The sequence below is a fragment of the Camponotus floridanus genome, unplaced genomic scaffold (genome assembly GCF_003227725.1).
Source record: "Camponotus floridanus strain SB8 unplaced genomic scaffold, Cflo_v7.5 scaffold27, whole genome shotgun sequence".
Classification (NCBI taxonomy): Eukaryota; Metazoa; Arthropoda; class Insecta; order Hymenoptera; family Formicidae; genus Camponotus; species Camponotus floridanus.
The window spans coordinates 1,705,483-1,725,595 of record NW_020229403.1 but is presented as its reverse complement, the minus strand read 5'-3'; the positions used below and the strand labels follow the sequence as shown (position 1 = coordinate 1,725,595).

Below are 20,113 nucleotides of genomic sequence, written 5' to 3'. Positions count from 1 at the left end.
TTTTGTGAAACGTTTATACATAAAAGTACAATGATTATACGGCTTCTTTAATCTATTGTTTCATCCTCGCATGATTTTCGTTTATAAAATATTTGTGCCTCTGGATACTTTTCTCTGGAAGCTTTATGCAATGTGTGTAACCTAAATCTGTTAACGTACAAGTATTAGAGTAACGGAATAAGTATATGTAATTTGATTAAAAATACGTTTTTACATGAATTTTTAATTACATATTTTATTATACTACAAATAAAAAAATCATTCCTGCGCGACGTGATTCTAACAATTTACCGACATGCACAAAATGATGACTTTACCGGCAGTCGAAGTATCTGGACTACGTAATTCTGGCGTTTAACGCGAATGTAGATGGCGATACTAAACAGCAAAAAAGATTGCCGCATTGTGTGAAACGCGAGGCGCGAAATATTGCATTTCGTATATCGTTCTTTACGAAAAAAATGTGTGGAAGTGTTGTACACGTATTCGCGATTAACAGTTCGGTGTTGATGAATACTAATCAATGCAAGTATAATTTGTCGTGTATTGGATATCTCTTCAAATTCTGTATATTCATCGTTTTCGAATCGTTCTGATCGCACGTTCCGATAATACAGTGATCCAAAAAAAATCGTCGAATATATTTCGTACGATTAGAATCGTGCACAGTATCGAGTGACTTTTATTTATTTGAAGCGCGATGTATTTTTGTGCGGACATTTATCGAAAGGAATGCAGGTGCTTCTCCAAATTGAGATGAGGTAAGATTGCAAAATATCGAAGCTTTATGCAATGTGTGTAACCTAAATCTATTAACGTACAAGTATTCGAGTAACGGAATAAAAGATAAAGATTTTGAGATCGTACAAGTTCGTATGATATATATGTATATATTAATATCAATCTTTATTATATATTTATATATTTACTTATTTATGAGTCGTCTTTTTCTTTTTCTCAACATCATTTATTTATTTATTTATTTATTTATTTATTTAGTTCGCTCTCATTCTTTTAAAATGCAAAAGTAAATATTATAAGATTTGACTTTGGAAAAGCACGATGAAACAATCGAATCATTCGTAATTCATATCATTAGCATAATATACTATGAATTTTTTACGTTATATATTGAATCAAAATTGCGCGAAAGAGGAAAAAAAGAACAAGCCTATGAATAGACATTTCCATCCTTTACTAAAAGAAAAAGAAATTAAAAATATCTCTCAATTTTTTCTCTATTTCTTCGGGCAAGTCTACATATATGACCAATATGATTAATTGATTCCATCTTTATATATTTATCATTATGTGCTATTAATTAAAACCGTAGACAATATTCAGAAATCAAAGTTGCGCGAACGTTGAGCGCAGGAATGGCCATGCGCAGAAACGAATGCGCAGTAGTTCGGCCGCCATGTTGGCGCGTGACTGCTACGTCATAGCGTCATAGCTACGTCATACGCGTCATACGTGAATCGGAGTCATACGCAGTTACACGGATCGTCGTACGTCCGCATTTTTCGCGTCTTTTAACCGTTTTTAAACGAATATCGCGAGTGAAAGAGCGTCGAAAGTGTCCAAGGATGATCGCGCGACTTTCATAATATGTCGGTGAAAGTGCGCGACAGCCGTTTTCGACAATTCAGTGATAGCGCGATCGCAAAGATGGAGCGAAGTCGCGTCGCGTTATTTGCGCCCTTGATGATGATTATCGGATGCGAGCGAATATCGGGAGTGCCGAATAAAGTGTCGCGCGTTCGCGTTGATGATAATATCGTGTGCATCAAGATCGGAATGGAACGTCCCGAGGCGAGCGAGTGGAGCGGTCTGTGGAACAGCCGGTGAACGGTGAGTAGATGTGATTTATCATATTTGCGTGACAATTCGTGCTCATTCGACGCTTATACAGCATCGCGATGTCCCGAATTACGTTCGAATAAATCGAGCCGCATCATAATTCGATGCGATGCCGTGCAATTTAAATAAAGTCGATCGCGTGAAGATGGTTAGGCTAGAAGCGATTTCAAATTTATTTTATATACGCGGTGCTGCACAGCCTATCTTGTAGGGCTGCCAACTGTTAAGATGCGGCCTCATTGACGCTAAAAAGTAGCGTCAACCATTGGTTGAACAATGAAGCAACTATACTTACCTCTTTGTTCAACCAATGGTTGACGCTACTTTTTAGCGTCAATGAGGCCGCACCTTAAAGGTGCAATTTCATTGACGCTAGAAACCAGCGGCAAATTAAAATCACTAGACTTTCTCTAGATATGGCGTCAATAAAATAAAGTTCAAACAGTTTCAACTTTTTCAGTGTGTAAAGCGGCCTTTTCGCCTTTTTCAATTGACGCTACTTTTTTAGCGTCAATTGAATTTTTTTTTTTTTTTTTTTTTTTTTTTTTTTTTTTTTTTTTTTTTTATTGTCGTTATTTTTATCTCAATGTTAAATTGCACATTATTATCATGATATAAGAACAAAAAAAGTTACGTGCAACTCCACGTTATATTATACAAGATACATTGTAATAATATATTCATTTTATTTAACATATATTTATTTTTTTTTTTTTATGTTGTAATACGCTACTAATGCGCATTTTATATATTTTAATATATCTATTATTTTATATTATTATTTTTTATTTATATATTAATCATTTCTATTAAATATACATCTATTATTAGTATTTATTAAATTTTTATAACATTTTTTACTTTTAGGTCAGATGCTAATTGTGTTCAATTATGCGAGGTGCTGGCACGTTTTTGCTCGACGCTTGCGTAACGTTCATTAAATACTTTAAGGTGCGGCCTCATTGACGCTAAAAAGTAGCGTCAACCATTGGTTGAACAAAGAGGTAAGTATAGTTGCTTCATTGTTCAACCAATGGTTGACGCTACTTTTTAGCGTTAATGAGGCCGCATCTTTATAATTTCAAAACAGTGTTTTGTTGTTTGATTTTTCGTTCTCGTGGGTAAGTCGTATACGTTACATTTCTAAAAATTTCCTTAAATATTTAATAATAGAAGAAGAGATACTTTTTTGCGAATATCACAATTTTCATTTTTGGCATATCTACGCCAATGTATCGAAAATTGCTTTAGTATTGAGCATCGTGTTATTATCGAGATAAGCTGCCGTAGGTTATGTCATTGTGCGAAAGATAATTGGAAAATTGAAAATTCTGGGACGATGAATAATCGAGAAGAGGTGGACCTGTATCGGGATACATATGTGAGATATTTAGGTTAGCAATAAGTAAATTATTAAGTGATGTTATTGAAATTTTCTGTCATGTTTTCCTTACTTTCTTCTCTAATTCTATCAAACATTACTGTAAATATATTTTAAGAAAATGTAATGGTAGCAGCAATAACTATAGTGAAGTAATTAGATAATATGTGCAGTTTAAAAAGATCGATTATATAAGTTAATAGAATAATTTTCTCTCCTTCAGGTTATGCAAATGAAGTTGGAGAGGCATTTAGAAGCCTAGTACCAAAATCCATCGTGTGGTTTAGTTATGCACTATCAAGTGGATATGTTCTTGCCGATACAGTGCACAAGGGTGCAAAAGTCTACCAAGTGTGATATAAATTTTAAAAGTTTAATTATAAGTTAATAATAATTATTAACATAATGAATAATGTTACAGGCAAACACTACTTCACAAAGAACTAAGAATGTTCTACTGTCCACATCGGATACTTTGATATGGCAAACTTTTGCATCTATAATAGTTCCTGGTTTTACTATAAATAGAATTTGCGCAGCAGTTCAGTTTGCGCAAAGAAAAAGTACAAGAACAGCTTTTAAAAAGCCTTGGATTTCAACACTTGTTGGCTTGGTATCTATACCTTTTATAATACATCCAATAGACCATGCTGTAGAAGGCGCAATGGATGTTACATACAGGAAATGGACAGGATACCATCCAAAAGTGCCCTTATGTGGAATAAAACATGAATAACGAAAATGTAGTCAATTAAAGGTATAGTATATTATTATTAAACTGAAAGGGGTTATGCTTAAATCAATCTTAAATTTTAATGGATATATTGAAGAATATTTCATGTTTAATACAATATTTTTAAAAAGCCTTGTATTAATAATGATGGACAAATTATTATTTTTCACAATTTTTGATAATGATATCAAAGGATAATATACAATAATCACAAATTTCTCTGAAAGTTTTATTAAAATTATTGATATAAAATTAAGGCTAAATCTGAATTATCGCGACCTCTCGATGTATAGTAAAATATTACTGCCGATTATATTTAAGATAGTACAACAATGCAATTAGAATATTTTATTATTAATTGCTTAAAAAATGTTAAATATTTTTGTTATGATGTACATATTACACAGCTATATGTGCATTAAGACTGTGATCGCGCTGGTTTACGTGCTACAATTGTTAAGCTGTTGAATAAAATTATTAATTCTACATTCCCTACATATCCTGGAATCATTATTTTAACTGTACACGATCATGTTTTATTTTATATAAATGTATAATATCAAATGAAGTTATACTTATATCTTCTTTTAAATTAATATTTTTAAAATACATATTAATTTTTTTAAATATCTTTTACTAAATTAAATATAGATTTTTTAAATTAATTTGAAATATAAAAATTTTAAAATATAATAATATATCTTTCGATAGAAAATTGATAAATTAGTAAAAAAGAAAAATTATTGCGATATTGAAGGAATTTAGACAGTTCCGTGAAATAGAAATAGTTTCGCAAGTCAGATACGGCGAAAGGTCTATATAGCTTTCAACAGTTAATAACAGTGTGATGTGGATACATTCGTTTGATGAAAATGTTAATGTAAAAATTGATATCACGTTGTGGCGGCGTTATAATTATACGCAAGTAGCGTCGATTACGAGATCTTATCTTTCTGTACTTATTACACATTTTCCTTGCTATCGCGACTAAATCTGAAATCGTTCATGATAAATAAGATTATAATCGATATACATTTTTAATCGAGCAAGTTCCGCATTAAAACATCAATAAAGCCGACTAGGTGTTTTCGTAGAATGCAATTTTCGATCAAAGATAACGTCATGAATTTTTCGTAAAAAATAAACGATTTAAGAACACGTATTGGCATGTATATCTATTCTAAATTAAAATTCTAATTGAAAGGAATTAAGGATCATATCTAGAAATCTGTAGATTTCTTTGTTCTCTTATATCCGTAATATTTTAGTTTCAATTTTTTTTAAACTCTTCTACAGAATAACTTTCATTCAAATATATTATAATATTTTGTACGGAGTTTTTTAAAATCTTTTTCTAACAGAGATAAATTTACATTACTGCACAATAATATTCATAATTTTAACATAGCAAATTTTAATTACACATACAAATTATCTAATTTTTTAAATGGAAATTTAAATAATATTGATTAATTATTCCAGAAAAAAGTTATTAAATTATTTGAAAAATAAAGTTTACCTTTATTTTGATTAGGAAAATGTATTTATGGAAATTAATCTGTTAATAATAATAATATTGTTATATTATATTCAGTTAAATTTTATTCTTTAAATATGTAATATGAGTTATTCTTTTTAAAAACATAATACGATTATATTTACTATATAATAATATAAGTTAATATATAAATCCACGGCTTGATATTGTAATAATAATAGAAAGTTATTACATATATATAAATCTAATTGTATTTCGAAAAATAATACGAAGCGCTTCGCGACTTTGTTCGACGAGTCTTGTGACTCTTTTGACAACATTACCGTACGCGCCGAATTTTTGTGACGTAGCGCGTTGTTTTTGTGGCAGTGTTGTCATTCGAGCGGTGAGACTCGAACGGTTAAGTAGTGACGTGGACGCTCTGCGTGTCGCATTATCTTTTGAAATACAATTACAAATGTTATCGTTAAACGCGATCATTTCCTACAAACAATTAATATTTAATATTAACGATTAATATTAGGATCGCGTAACTCTTGTGATTAACAAATCGCGAGTGAAACGAGGCTTTAAGCGAGGCTGGAAGCAGGTATTTCATGTCATAATATGAATCCTCGTCTATTAACGAAACGAACATTCGGATTTATTTTATCGCGCGAGCAATTGGCAAGACGATATTTCGGATACTTTTATGTTATAATACGAGATAATGCGATATATACGCAGTCGCCTAAAAATACAATTGTATATTAAAGTACGGAAAATGTTACAGAAAGTGCAACTTAATCGCGAAGTTAGCCGCGCATTTTTCTTCCGCCATTAAAGATTCGCGTTAATTTGCCAAACATCACGTGGTACACAGTAACAATAGTGCGTAGTAGTGCGCGGTCGTAGTTTTTTCTTCCGTTACAATGTAATAAAATTCGAGTAACATTATGGAAAGTGACGCGATCGCGGTATTTTGATAATGTAAACGCGTACGATCGTTATTAATTATGTTTTCGCGAGTGCTTCGACGAACGGCGAGGAAGCGACAGTGCTTGCCAAACACCTTCGAGTCTCGAGTAAGATTTACGTAAGTTTTTTTTTATATATATATTAATAAAAATTGTTTCTTGTCTTTAAATAAAACGACGTATAAGCATACGAGTACAGTAATATTACAGTAATATAGGTTATATGAATAATTAAAAACGACGTATAAGCACATCGACGTTACATGCGAGTAATATAGGTTATATATATGTGAATAATTATCACAATTATTTCCCTCGATTATTCTCTCTGCCTATAATTCAAGATACACTGTCAAGATTCAATAGCTAAAGAAATGTAGAAAAATAATATATTTATGTTGAATTTTTATATAATTTTTGAAAGATTCGAGAAGAGAGCGGGGGAGGAGGGGGAGAAAATACTTCGCGCGGGTTTCATAATAAATACAAACAGCGCGATTCTTGAATGCGATGCTTCCGAGTCGCATGTGCGATCGAGGTACTTGTTTAGCTCTTAACGATATATCGCACGTGCTCGATAATTAATAATAATAAATCCTCTGCTTTTTTTCTCTCCCACGTTCGCGCGAAATTATACGCGGTGTACGCGTTTGAAGAAATTCAATGGTTATCGGCGATAATATATATCGGTCTGTAATCGTATAATTCTAACTACGCGATTACGGGCTCCGCTCGGCCGTAAATGAGGCAGCCAGCTCTAGCCGTAAAGTTTTAACCGCGCTAATAACGCTGCCCTTACTATAAATACCCGCGCCGCGCGCGACTAAACTATAATACCCTCCGGGCGTGCAATTGCAATGAAGTCGTTCGTCCGTTCTCGCGAACACGGCGATCGTAAATATCGCCGAATAGACGGAAGCCCGCGATAATCCTCGCAATAAATAGTCAGTTATGGCCCCGTCTTAGAAGCGACCACGGTCACGTTTTCCGGACAGTTTTCCGAAAATGCACCCCGTTGTCATTCATCTTTTCTTCTTTCGGAAGCATCGATTTTTCGGTTAGATTGTATTAATTTATTTATCATTGATTATTTAATCATTTGATTATTGATGTGATGAACGAATTGCATAGAAATGATCATGTGCAGCGCGAAAAAATTGCAAAGATGTTTCGTTATAAATACATTACGTGTTGTTGCAGTCAATGTTACGTCACGTAATACTTTTATATTGTTTTTGAAACATTACTGTAATATTACTGAATCTGCTCTATTAAATATATTATTTATTAATTTTCGGAAAATAATTCAATGAAACCTTAGACAGTGAATTTTTAATTATGATATAATTTTAATCATAATTTTTTTAATTACCCTGGTTATTATAATTATAAAATTGAATCGATTGCGACTTTAAGATTCTTGAATTAAGTCTTGAAATTCGTCAGATCGTCTGAAGCATGACACATTTATTATACACGTACATATATATATATATTCTTGAGCCTGACAACATGACTTCCGGTCAAACAAAAATGATAACATGATAATCAGTGATGATGTTTATGTTTTATTATTACGAATTGGCACGTTTAACCGATGGGCGATTTTTTTATGACAGCCTGTAATAATTTCAATTAACTTCCCGATAATCTGTCAACCTTTGTAACAAGCTTACCAAGTGCAACAATATAATTTATAGAAGTCACTTCTTTACGACTAATTATGACGAACTACGATGGTACGAAAGAGAGCCCATTAAATCGCGCTGGTCCTCATTAAGAGGAGACGAAACGCGCAAGGGAGCGAAGACGATATATCGACTTATCTCCGATTCGTGTGGCCCTATCTCGCGTGAAATATCTTCCGGATATATCACTTTATATTACGAATATATCTCCTGATGTTTATCTTAATCACATACATTTGCGATCTGATTTTTAAATCCTGTTAAATTTTTTTTTAATGATTAAATTTTTTATTCTCGAAATTAATAGAACAGCAAATAAATAGTATAAGAAATAAATAAGTAATAATAAAAATTTTGATATATTGATAATTGAATCTTATCAACAGAACAAAAATTAAATCTTTATTTGTAGAAAAAATAAAACAAATATTATATTTAATTTGTTTAACAAAGTATATAATTTAGAGTTTCGTTGAATAATTGATTAATAAATTGAGAATAAAAAATTCTAAGGAAAATAAATACTTCTACTCATAATTTGACTATCGATTCGTGATTCGTCTCGTGAAAGGAGGCTGTCACAGCAAGCAACAGCATTCGGCCACTCGGTTAATGGCACGTGGAGTCCTTTAATCGATAGAAAGGAGCGCGTATTCTGCGATAACGCACTGTATTTCAGCAGCCAAAACATTTGCACCGGCGCGTATGAGTAATAAGAGGAACAGATAGAAAAGGAAAGGAAAAGACAGAGAAATATTAAATATAAATACGTAAAAGATAGAATAAATTTAAGATAGGTAAAAAACACGGTTGAAGAAAGAGGAAGAAAGAATGACAGAATAATAAAAGAAAAGGACAAAAGTCAACGTAAAAGGAAGATGAAAGAGTGAAGGAACTAGGAAGAAACACACGCGCGATAAAGTAATTAAAAAAAGAGAATTAACTAGCAAGAGACGAAGAAGTATTACTGGGGTTGATGTAGAAAATAGAAGAAAGAAGATAAAAATAATGACGTGGACGAAATCGAGTTATCGACAATGACAAGCAAACGAAGAAAAATATGCTCGCTGCGTTCATAAATGAAAGGATGATATCGCGTCAACGAGAGAAAAACAGAAGTATTTCACGGCCTAAAGTGTAGGCGATGCAGGATGATAGACTAGATATAGAAATCAAAAAAGAAGAGAATCATCAGCGACGAGGAGAAGAGAACTAGTTGTAGATACGTGAAGAAGCTATATCGGTCTGATGGAGAAAGATAATAAATGGCACCTATATAAATGAAGAGCAGAAAAGTAGATGCAGAAAAGCTGATAGAACAGCAAGGTAGAAACGACACGGCGCCGCGATAGGCGATGAACGAGTGGGAGGAAAGGGTGAAACACACTTCGCGGGCGCGAAAGGTAAAGATTCCCTGAAACCTGTGGCATTTCGCGAGGCAGTCTACTCTCTCGTCTCCCGCGACGCCGTGGGATCGATAGCGTGTCAGATGAAGAGAAGCAGGCGGCTGCGGTGGTGGCGTCGGCGACGGCGGCAGTGGCGGCGGCATCACCAGCCTATTTCCAGCAACAACAGCAGCAACCAGCCAGCCAGCCAGCGGCAGTAACGCCGGCAGAAGCAGCAGTAGCAACGACAGAAGCGCCTCTCCACAAGCAAACCCTGTTCCGCAGCCATTCCACGGCCATATCTGGCGGCGCTCTGCCTTGGCTACGCCTGTTTTTAGCATCACCGACCAATCCGACATTGGCGTACTGTGTATACCGCGTATGGTCGTGTCCAATGGGCGTAGCTGGTTCTCGTCGGCTTGCGCGAGTCCTGGACCAAACTCTAAGGGAGAAGGGGACGCTTGCTGATGCCGCAGGTGCAGCCAGTTGGCTGACGAACTCGAGGCGAGTGCGCTCGCATCATCGTCGTGTTCGCTTCGCCGCTGCCGTGACGTGACGTATCGCGCCGTGCGCCGGCATCTCCGGTCCCCACTCACACATAGATAGAGAAAGAGAAAAAGAGAAAGAGAGAGAACGTCATTGGCCAGCGGTTCGCGTGTCGTTCAGAAATTTTGCTACGACAAACACTCGAGATCACGCCGGGAGTGCACGAAACTAACGCGACGTCGCTATTCTTTCATTTTCAGAATCAATCCGCCGACGTGGTAGATGAGAAGATCTATCGGAAAATCGAGTGAGAGGAGAGATCGCGAGAATCGAGTTCCGAGAGTTTTTTTTTTCATATCGAAATATCTTAAACAAAGAAGCAACTTCTAGAGAATCCTGAGAGATCCTTGAGAATCTTTCGTTAAATAGACGCGTTTAGGACTATCGCTCGCAATTGACAAGCATCATGATCGTGTGTAAGGTGCACGCACCTCGGTCAAGATTGTGAACGGGTGTTATACTTGGTGCATCAGAAGAGAAACGTCGAAGATAGACTTGCGAAAACAAATAGATCGCAATGAGGACGATAGGGCGTTCTCAGGACGATAGTTGAGAGAAGACGCACTCTGTTCGAGGGTGCAGCTTCGTCTTCAGTGACGACAGAAGGAGATTGCTCGAGTTCAGGAGTTGTGCCGCGCCGAAGGGTGCAAAAAAGCGCGAGACAAACACGGCGGGAGTTTTGCAGTGAGTGCCGAAGAAAGTTAAAGGAAACGCTGGCATTACTGGCATTGGGGGGGAAAGTGTGAGAAGTGCGATTTAACGGTCGTTGGGATAACAACGCAGTAAAAGTGGGTGCACTGGGGCCCTCGGGACCGTTCGGCCGATACGGGCCCGTTGAAGGTGGGCCTGGTGGTGGTCCCGGGCCCGGCGAGGGAGTGGGGGCAGGGGTGGCCGCAGTCGCGGCTGGGGAGGTGGAGGGCTACGGGGGCGCCGGGGGCGGGGGAGGGGGCCCCGGGGGGGTTAGTACCCCCCGAATAAGGGTCACGGCCCTCGGCGGGCGTTGCTGCGCACCCCTGCCCGTCACCCAGGCTTGTAATATAGGTAAGAAGCATGGGAACATCGTTTATGTAGTAATTGTTTATACCTCTTTGGGCCTTAAATTTTCGCTTCATACAATATACATTTAACATCTTTGTTATATTTGTTTAAAGATTAATCGCAATTGGATTTAAAAGTTAGAAAATTGCAAATGTATGTTAGATATTAATTCATAGTTATTGATAAAATATTATTGAAATGTGTTGTTGCTCCAATATTTCGAAACTTTCATACAGATTTTAGTGTTAGTCGAGTATTTGCACAAAAATATTTAATGACACAAAAATTGTGAGACTATTACAAATTAAATATACTTTATATAATAATATAGTAAATTTTACGACACACATACTTTCGCGAATATTAACCAGGTAAAAACTGTGTGCTACCCAAATATTTCGGCATTTAAAATCACCAATGAATACACATATTCCGATGTGTATATTATATATTTTTCATTAAAAAATAATTTTGTATGAATATGAATTGTGTCTTGAATATATATATATATGTCTGTATATGTATGTATATGTAATTAACGATTTGAAATATTAGAATATTCGGATAGTAAGTGCAATTTTTAACATTTGAAATAATCTAAATATAGAAATATAGAGAGATAATCCGAATATCTTGATTTTTTTCTATTGTTTGCTATTGCAGAGAATTAATAGTTAGATATTGATAATGCTAATCGAAGCAAATAGTTGACAATATCAATTGTTAAAATATTAGCAACATATATTTCCAAAATACGATAGAGTCTGAAAAAATCGACGATTATTTCTACAATACTCGTCTATCTTTTAAAGATCTATATTGAATATTTTTAAAAAATCATGAAATAAAGAAACAGATAATTTTTTGAAATATAATTATTATAAAGTGTTGAGAAAGAAAAACAATTGCATATTTATTTATCTGTTAAATTTCACAATATAAATCCAACAAAAATTTATATATATTTTAAAAGAAAATGAGTGAAACATGAAAAATCTACTATAATCGATACTTTAAATCCGTATATTCCATTATCCGTATATTTTCGATTCTTTATGCGAATATATGCAATTTTTCATACGTATAAGAAAAATACGTCTCGTATAAAATAAAATAAAATAAATTTCGAAGCAATCACGTCTAGCGTAACATTGAATGGAATATCATGCCGAATGCATCAGAAAACCATGTAGAATACGCGACGCATGAGACAGAATCCACTTCGTGATATCAAAGTGACACATATCTATATTGATGATCCGGTCTTTATAGTTTTCCATAGTTTCTCTTATTAGCATATTGATTAAAAATAATATCTTTTTTTTTTTTTTTTTTATATTTTTTTTTTTTTTTTTATTTTGCATTGTTAGATTTAAACTCGCATAACTTTAATGAAAAAGAAGCTTAATTTAAATTTGAATAATTCTTAAATCCAGTAGCTCGACTGCAATTTTTATAGATAATGCTCTATTAAGCATTATCTTTTACGTAAATGTCTCTGATGAGATTCTTCACGAAAATTCTTGGTAAGATGCGTTGTTACAAAGTACCTGTTGCTGTATGCGAAACTTTGCGCACGATTTTTCCGCTCATTTTCGCACAGTGTCGCGCTCGCGAGATCGCCGTGCCATTTCGGTCAATCTCGACACGATGGGCGTGAATCTCTCTTTCTCACTTTCTCTCATTCTCTCCGTCTCTGTGAGAGACGTCACGCGTGAGAAGTTGCACGCACGAACAGATCAAAAGTCAATGAACCGCTCAATAGAGAATGCAGTCCTGCGATGTTATGCATGCAAATCTATGCTGCATGATCGAAGGAGCGACGCATTTTTTTCTAGCTCATTACGTCGCAATTGCGCGGATCGAAATAATGGGGAGAAGTATCTTTTAACGTTTACGTCGCGATAGGCGTGTGCGAAAGTTATTCGTAAGATGTCGGGAAGTCTGGAAACTTTTTGAAGTATGTTAATGTATTTAAATCTTACTTTGTGTGTATGTGTGCATGAAGCTATATACGCGAAAGCGAAAAGTATAGTTTTATATATCGTACAAAGTAATTTTTAGAGAGATGCTTGGATTACGATAGACAGAAATCTAGTAGTAAAAGTGAATATATGATCAGCCGTGATTAGTTTTAAACTGTAAGCAACAGGAATTATGCTTGTTACAGAAAATGTATTTAATTAATTGCTTTTGTTACGAGATATTTGACATAATTGTATAAATAACAATATTCGTAATATTTATAGTAACATTTCATAATTATAATAATAGTAAAAATATAGGAGATATGTGATCATTCTTCTTCCTCGGTTTTTATTTACGCAAAAATATTTTTTTTTTATATAATATCTATCTTGAGGCACTCTTTCATAATTATTATAAGAAATTCTCTTGAAACATAAAAAGATTAACTCATCAATTTAAACAGTCTTATTAATTGATAAATAATTATAATCAAATATATCAAGAAAAGGTAGTAGAATTTTCTTATATATTTTTAGTTTTCACACAAATATCTTGTTTTCTTTTATGCTATCGAATAATAATTATAAATTTTTAACTCTGGTTTAATGCATTAATTCATCATCTATTAAAAATTAATGATTCATTGTAGTTTAGGACAATTTATCGAAATTGCAGCAAAGATTCTTTACGCAGTTTCTTCTAAAAAGACCGTGAAAAAAGTATAATATTATTTACAATTTTAAGATATTAAATGAAATTAACGCGATAATTTGTAAAGTTTTATTTTAGATTTTAGAAATATTTAATTTCTTTTTTTTCTTCGCCAAAATGGCCACCGATCCTTTGATTTATCAAAGTCGGCAAATCAATTCGCCGCCGGTGCATGGGTCTCGTACCATAGAAAATAGTAATTTTGCTACGAGGTAGTTTACCAAATCTAGATGCACCTGACGTAGGCGATCTTAGAGTAGACTGATTAAGGTAATTCGTTGAAAATCGTTTTCCTACTTCATCCCCTCCAAGTCGCGTTGTGAGGGTGAGAATGCGCATGTCGGAATACGCGAGAGTGATGCTACGTTTGTATATCTTCATAGCATGCATACATACATACATCTCCCTCTTTCAACACATATGTATGTGTGTATGTACATATATGTATACATGTGAAAATAAATATAGATTCATACTTCGTCAAACGATTGTGAGAATTTACGCTTGCGGAACAATTTCGATCTGTTTTAACTTTAGTCGGATCTAACAAAATAATAAAAATATTATTATATTATTCGCTTATATCAAGAGATTTAATTCAATTTCAATAAATTACAATTGTTTTGAAATTATAATTTAAGTGTGCGCGAGTTACAGAGAGAAAGATTTTACAGACAATACTTTTTCTCAATTTTTATTCTATGCGATATTTATTAGTGTTAGATTAATGTTAATTGATTGCTATCAAGTTCCATTGTTTCATATCTAAGTAAATGTGATATAACGTAAAATTTTATATATTTTTTTTTTTATTTGAATAGAAATATTCTTATAATGTTCTTTGATATTATATTGATAAATCTTCTAATAAATAATTATTATTTATTGAGAATACATTATCCTGCCGTCATTACTTTGGCACGTATAATAGAAACATCTCGATAATGTTTCGTCCGACGGAACAAAACAGATCCGGCATGACGCGAGCAATGACGTTTAACCGGAAAAAAATCGGATTAAGCACCCGATGTTACTGGATCAACAGGGTTTTCGTCTCACGTCTAGCTAATCCTAATCTCGTTTATGCGATTTAGTTAACTAGGTCTTTCTTGTCTCGCTTTTACCAGAATAAAAGAATAATAAGATAGAAACAATTTTCTGGTTGAAATAACAGATTGCATATATGAATATTTTGATATTTATATAGTGAATGAAAAAATATTTTCATAGAGCTGTAAATAATCTTTCAATTTAATCAATTCTATTTTTCATTACTTGATCATGTGATCATGTGAAATAAAAATGAGCGATAAAATATCATGATTGTTAGTAAAGATTTTTTTCTGGTTTTAAGATGATATATATATATGAAATTAATACCAATTTTTAGTATTATATATCACAAGAAGAAATTATCAATGATGTAGTTAAATATTTTTTAATAATATTTCTGCTGAGAGAAGATAGTTGCTTAAGCAATTTATTTTAATCGACATTAATCAATATACATATACGAAGATTCTATGTATATGCTTTACATTCGTTAAGACAGCTATTCGAGCATTTAAGTCAATGCATGATAGTATCGTTGGAATTTCATATAGTAACACTTATACGCGAAATTAATTAACAATTTGCTGCTAGAACATTAATATCTTTTTTGTGAAAAAATAGTTCTCGAATGTCTATAATTGTTATTATGATTTATAAAATCAATTTTAGTTTTCTACTAAAAAAATGTATGTCATTAACTTGAAAACGTATTTAATTGTAGTACTAAGACTTTTTTATGTAATCGCGTGATTTTTAATCGAATTCGCTATTGTTTAATTTTCTTTATATAGCATCTATGTATGTGTGTGTGTGTGTATGTGTGTGTGTATGATGCGTATAATAATATAATTTTTAATACAAGCAGCTAAAAAATGTAATTCAAATATTATTTAGAAAACAAATTTATAATCATATGAAATTAATTTTTAATATCAAGTATGTTATAAATTTGCAAAAAATATTATTGCAAATATTTTAATTGGACGTACATATAGATTATCAATAGTTTCGTTTCATAGCTTTGTCTTTATGTTAGAATTAATAATTACTATTTTCTGGACGATATAGAATAATTTGAAAATAATAAATTTCAAGAAAGTGATGATTGTAAGAATACTCTATTATTAAAATCTAAATGAATATAATTTCTTTATGTGGATATCAAGATTTATATCATATCAACTTGTTATATCAGTTAAAGGTTAACCTCAGTACTTTAACTGGAAAGAGAGAAAGAGAGAGATAGACCATACTAATCGATACACGGAATAGTTTAGAACTTCAAAGTTAACTTGCAAACGATCGCGGGTTACGTCGATGCCGTGCTACCCTCGCCTTTCTCGCCCTTCCGCGAGAGGGATGAGATGCGCAAGGTCAGATCTTAAGGGTGGGAGGAGGGTTGCTAGGTTGACAACCCTGCCAGCTAGGCAGAGGGACTCCGCCCATTGGCGGAAACCGCGGAAGAAAAAAAAATGTAGAGGAGGGTGAAGTCTGTGGATCTCAATGATGGCGATAAAAACGGCAAGAGGGCGAACGGAAGCAAGAAAAGGAAAAGGGATAAGGGAAGAGTGAGAGGGAAAAAGAGGAAAATGTAGAAAGCGATAGAGGAAACAAACCGCGAAGGGACGATCTCGCTCGCAAATGTTAATTAATAACGAATTATAATTATTCACCGTAGATTCAGTCGCGAAAGACAGGCAAAAAAGCGGCCGTGAAATTAGTCAGGTAAAAGATTAACGCCGAAACACGATCGTTAAATTCGTCGATGCGATATACGATTTTTTGTTCAAGCCGCAGGATTTATAACCGCGATACACTATTGCAACGTTTGAAATTCTTTCCTTTGTTTCGAATTAGAGGGAATGTCGTTCGTTAAGTGATCGCGACATTGTACAGACGATAAATTTTTGACTAACTATTCGACGATTGTAACGCAAACATTTTAATTACAATATTTTACATCGTTTAAATTATCGTGTTTAAATTATTTAACGATCGCAGGTAGTAATTGAAACTCTAATTAGCGCATAATTTTTTATGTGTTTAATCGTTACCATTATATTAGCGATATAATGAATGGTATATTTAAAGGTGTATAAACATACAAAGAGAAAACATGCGTTTTGCTATAATTTTGATGGATTTAAAGATTCGTTTAACGAAATGTTTATTGATAGCTGTCATTGGAAATGTCAAATTTCAATAAATATTGATTTAATGATAATTTAAAACTGAGACTATATATTTATGGAGTAATTATTTATGGAACTAATCTTTAAATATATAAAATTATATAATGTATTGACAGAAAAATCAAGAATCAATATTTGATCAATATCATTTTGTTAATATATAATAATATCTGTAATTATATATATATATATATATATATATATATATATAAATAATTAATATTACAAAATTTGGTAGAAACACAAACATGCTTAGTAAATGTCTACGAAGTCGAATACTAAAAATTATTTTGTACCAATACAAAAATTGTATTTCTAATTTCCTAGATTCGAAAGTTTATGATTTCGCAGTTTATGTTTAGTCGATATTTATACAATTTTGCTTAAAAAAGATACGAAGAGTGATAAGAATTGAAGTATGATATCAACTTGCTATTGTACGAACATCTTTGCTAGCCGATTTGATTTAATATATATCTTGATTAAAAATTACAAGCTTCAATTTAGATTTTGAGTAAAATTTTAATTAATTTTTGATAATACCTAACAAATATAATTATATAGAACTAATATAATTTGTGGAATGCATAATATATATTATTAAATTTTTTTAAAAGATATATCGTCTTTTTCAGATATATACAAGACAATGAAACACGCGACTTTTTTCATATTAATCTTTTCATATTAATCTTTTTATCTTATTATTAAAAACACAAATTTTTTAATGAATCGAATTAATTGCTTACTTTATGTAATCAACACAGCGATTATGTTGCATCATTTTTTTTATACATTTGATTGTGTCAACTAGATCGTGTGGTGATTTAACTGTTGAGATAAAAAAAGTCGAACACGATGTACGCCTCCTTATGCACGCGTGCTCTTATAACGAAAACGTTTAAACTTTTTTTTTAAATAAATCATGCGCGATACGCACGAAAGACTTCTGAATATTTCGATCTGTTCGCAATATGGTTAATAAGCCATTTTATTTTTTTTTTTAACAAATCATTGCCAGGCTTATTTTGTGGCTGCATATGAGTTTAATTCAATTTATTGCAGATAATTTCATATGTAATTCCAATTGAGTTTCCACCGTTACAATTATTCGACGCATGTTTCGAATGATTCGCAGAATTAATATTTACAAATAAATATGTCGCGGTGAAAAAGGATTTAATGTGAGCACCACGATATATATTTATCTTTTAACATTTTTTAACATTATTTTTCAGTTTTAGGAAACAATAGAATTAAATTATCCAAAAAAAAGAACATATATATACATATATATACATATATATATATATATATATATATATATATATATATATATTGATGAATATATATAAATTGAAATATTCATCGCTTTGAATCGCACATTTGCGATTATATTTAAATTGTGTAAAACCGATGTTATGTTGTGGCGATACGCACATTCACAACAAAATATCGAACATTGCATGTAGAACTAATATTAATTCAAGCTTTGCCCGGAACTAATGATGTAACGTTTATATCCGCTGTCCACATTAATAACCATGCATTAATATTTCATTAAATTTCGATTGAAATTTTCGAATTGAATCAGATCGAATCGTTTAACGATGCAAAAAGACTTATGTTTCTCATCTTTCAAAAAAAGAAATAAAATAAAAAAAAATATTGTCAGAACTGAACGTCATGTTATAAAATCGAAACTAAAATGACGGAGATATGTAATGTGTTCTCTTTTAATTTCAACAGGGAGACGCGGTCTGGCGATGCTCCTGTCATGTGCAGGATGCGAGAAACCGATAATGGATCAGTACCTGCTGAACGTTTTGGATCGTGCATGGCACGTCGAGTGCGTGCGCTGTTTCGACTGCAGAGCCGCGCTACAGGACAAGTGCTTCTCCAGGGAGGCGAAGCTCTTCTGCAGGAACGACTTCTTCAGGTACGTGTCCATGTATATGTGCGCTTTCAATCTTTACATGAAAAGATATTTTTCTCTAATTTCTTTTAATAAAATATTATTAGTTTAGTAAAGTAAAACTTTGTAGTAATTAATATCGTAAAAAAATTAATAGAAACAAAAAAATAAATGGTATATTATTAAATCTTTTAATAAAATTATTTATTGATATATAATAAATACTTGACATATAATAAATACTTGTGTATTTTCTGATACAGATGAATGAGAATTAACAAGTAAAGATTGATTGATGCTCAAAAGAATTTTTTGTTATATTATTTTGTATATATATAAAACTTGGTACTCTTCCTAAAAATCTCATAAATTGTTTACGATAGTTATATGAGATTGTCTTGATTAATTATTATTGAAAATAGTACAAATTATTATCATTGAGCGACATTACTATATACCGCACGTGTAATTGGAGTTCCTATTCTAATATCTCTCATAATCTGCATGCATATGTATATGAATGAATATGGATGTGCCAACTGTGTAACTCGTATCTCTCACTGTGTTATGACCAGGAATATATCTTAAAAAATCGATTTGTACACTGCTTGTATTATATGACATATTTACATAATATTATATATATTTATATATATCGTGTAATTACACTCGCACGTGAAAAATATTCTAAGAAACTCTCAGAAAATGTGTTTTTTCCGTTTCAAACTTTCACGAAAGTTTGCTTGATCGACCGGTTGATGTTGCAACTTCCTCATCTCTTCGCGAAGTACCTTTCCGAATTTAACCGTCATCCCGTTTATCGGCGATGAATTATGCAGAATCGATCGGTATTTTTACATGATTGGCGCAATTTGAAAAAAGATCAAATCTCACGATTGATGGAATATATGCCTTGACATTTTCTCGTTGAACGAAATAGACGTTGTTTAATTCGATTTGATTTTAAAAATCAGTCACCCGTAGGCTTGAAAATAATGCATGTCACGTGCGATTGTAAACAAGGGAGCGTCTAAAACTTGTAAACTTGCAAAGCAACGCGCATATTCATGTATTTTAATAAGACACGAGGACACTGATAAATTTTAAGCGTGCTTTATTGAGACATGAGACCGAATAACTATTCAAAACGCGTTGGTTACTGCATTCTCTTATCCTAATTCAGAAATCA

General features: G+C 32.8%; 2 protein-coding genes across 6 annotated transcripts in view; both read left to right on the top strand.

Moving 5' to 3' along the window:
* The first annotated feature begins 2,926 nt into the window (after positions 1-2,926).
* On the top strand, positions 2,927-4,460 carry LOC105252241 (mitochondrial fission process protein 1). The gene is made up of 3 exons (XM_011259543.3): positions 2,927-3,254; positions 3,465-3,592; positions 3,663-4,460. Exons 1-3 carry the CDS (start codon positions 3,200-3,202, stop codon positions 3,975-3,977), a joined length of 498 nt encoding a protein of 165 aa, XP_011257845.1. The 5' UTR covers positions 2,927-3,199; the 3' UTR covers positions 3,978-4,460.
* Positions 4,461-6,163: 1,703 nt separating this feature from the next.
* Positions 6,164-20,113, top strand: part of LOC105252280 (LIM/homeobox protein Lhx5) — a 39,329-nt gene continuing 25,379 nt past the window's right edge. For 3 of the 5 annotated variants that reach the window (XM_025409523.1, XM_025409522.1, XM_025409520.1), the window contains exons 1-2: positions 9,998-11,088; positions 18,759-18,948. In XM_025409523.1, coding sequence (XP_025265308.1) covers positions 18,776-18,948 — 173 coding nt within the window. In that variant the 5' untranslated portion in view covers positions 9,998-11,088; positions 18,759-18,775. Of the gene's footprint in view, positions 6,548-9,997; positions 11,089-18,733; positions 18,949-20,113 lie in introns of those variants that run through there. The other 2 variants (XM_025409521.1, XM_025409519.1) reach the window with 2 other exon arrangements.

Coding starts and splice junctions, on each gene's coding strand:
- LOC105252241 (XM_011259543.3), top strand. CDS start 3,200: ATGAATAATCGAGAAGAGGTGGACCTGTATCGGGATACATATGTGAGA. Junction 3,255..3,464: donor TACATATGTGAGATATTTAG/GTTAGCAATAAG, acceptor TCTCTCCTTCAG/GTTATGCAAATGAAGTTGGA. Junction 3,593..3,662: donor AGGGTGCAAAAGTCTACCAA/GTGTGATATAAA, acceptor ATAATGTTACAG/GCAAACACTACTTCACAAAG.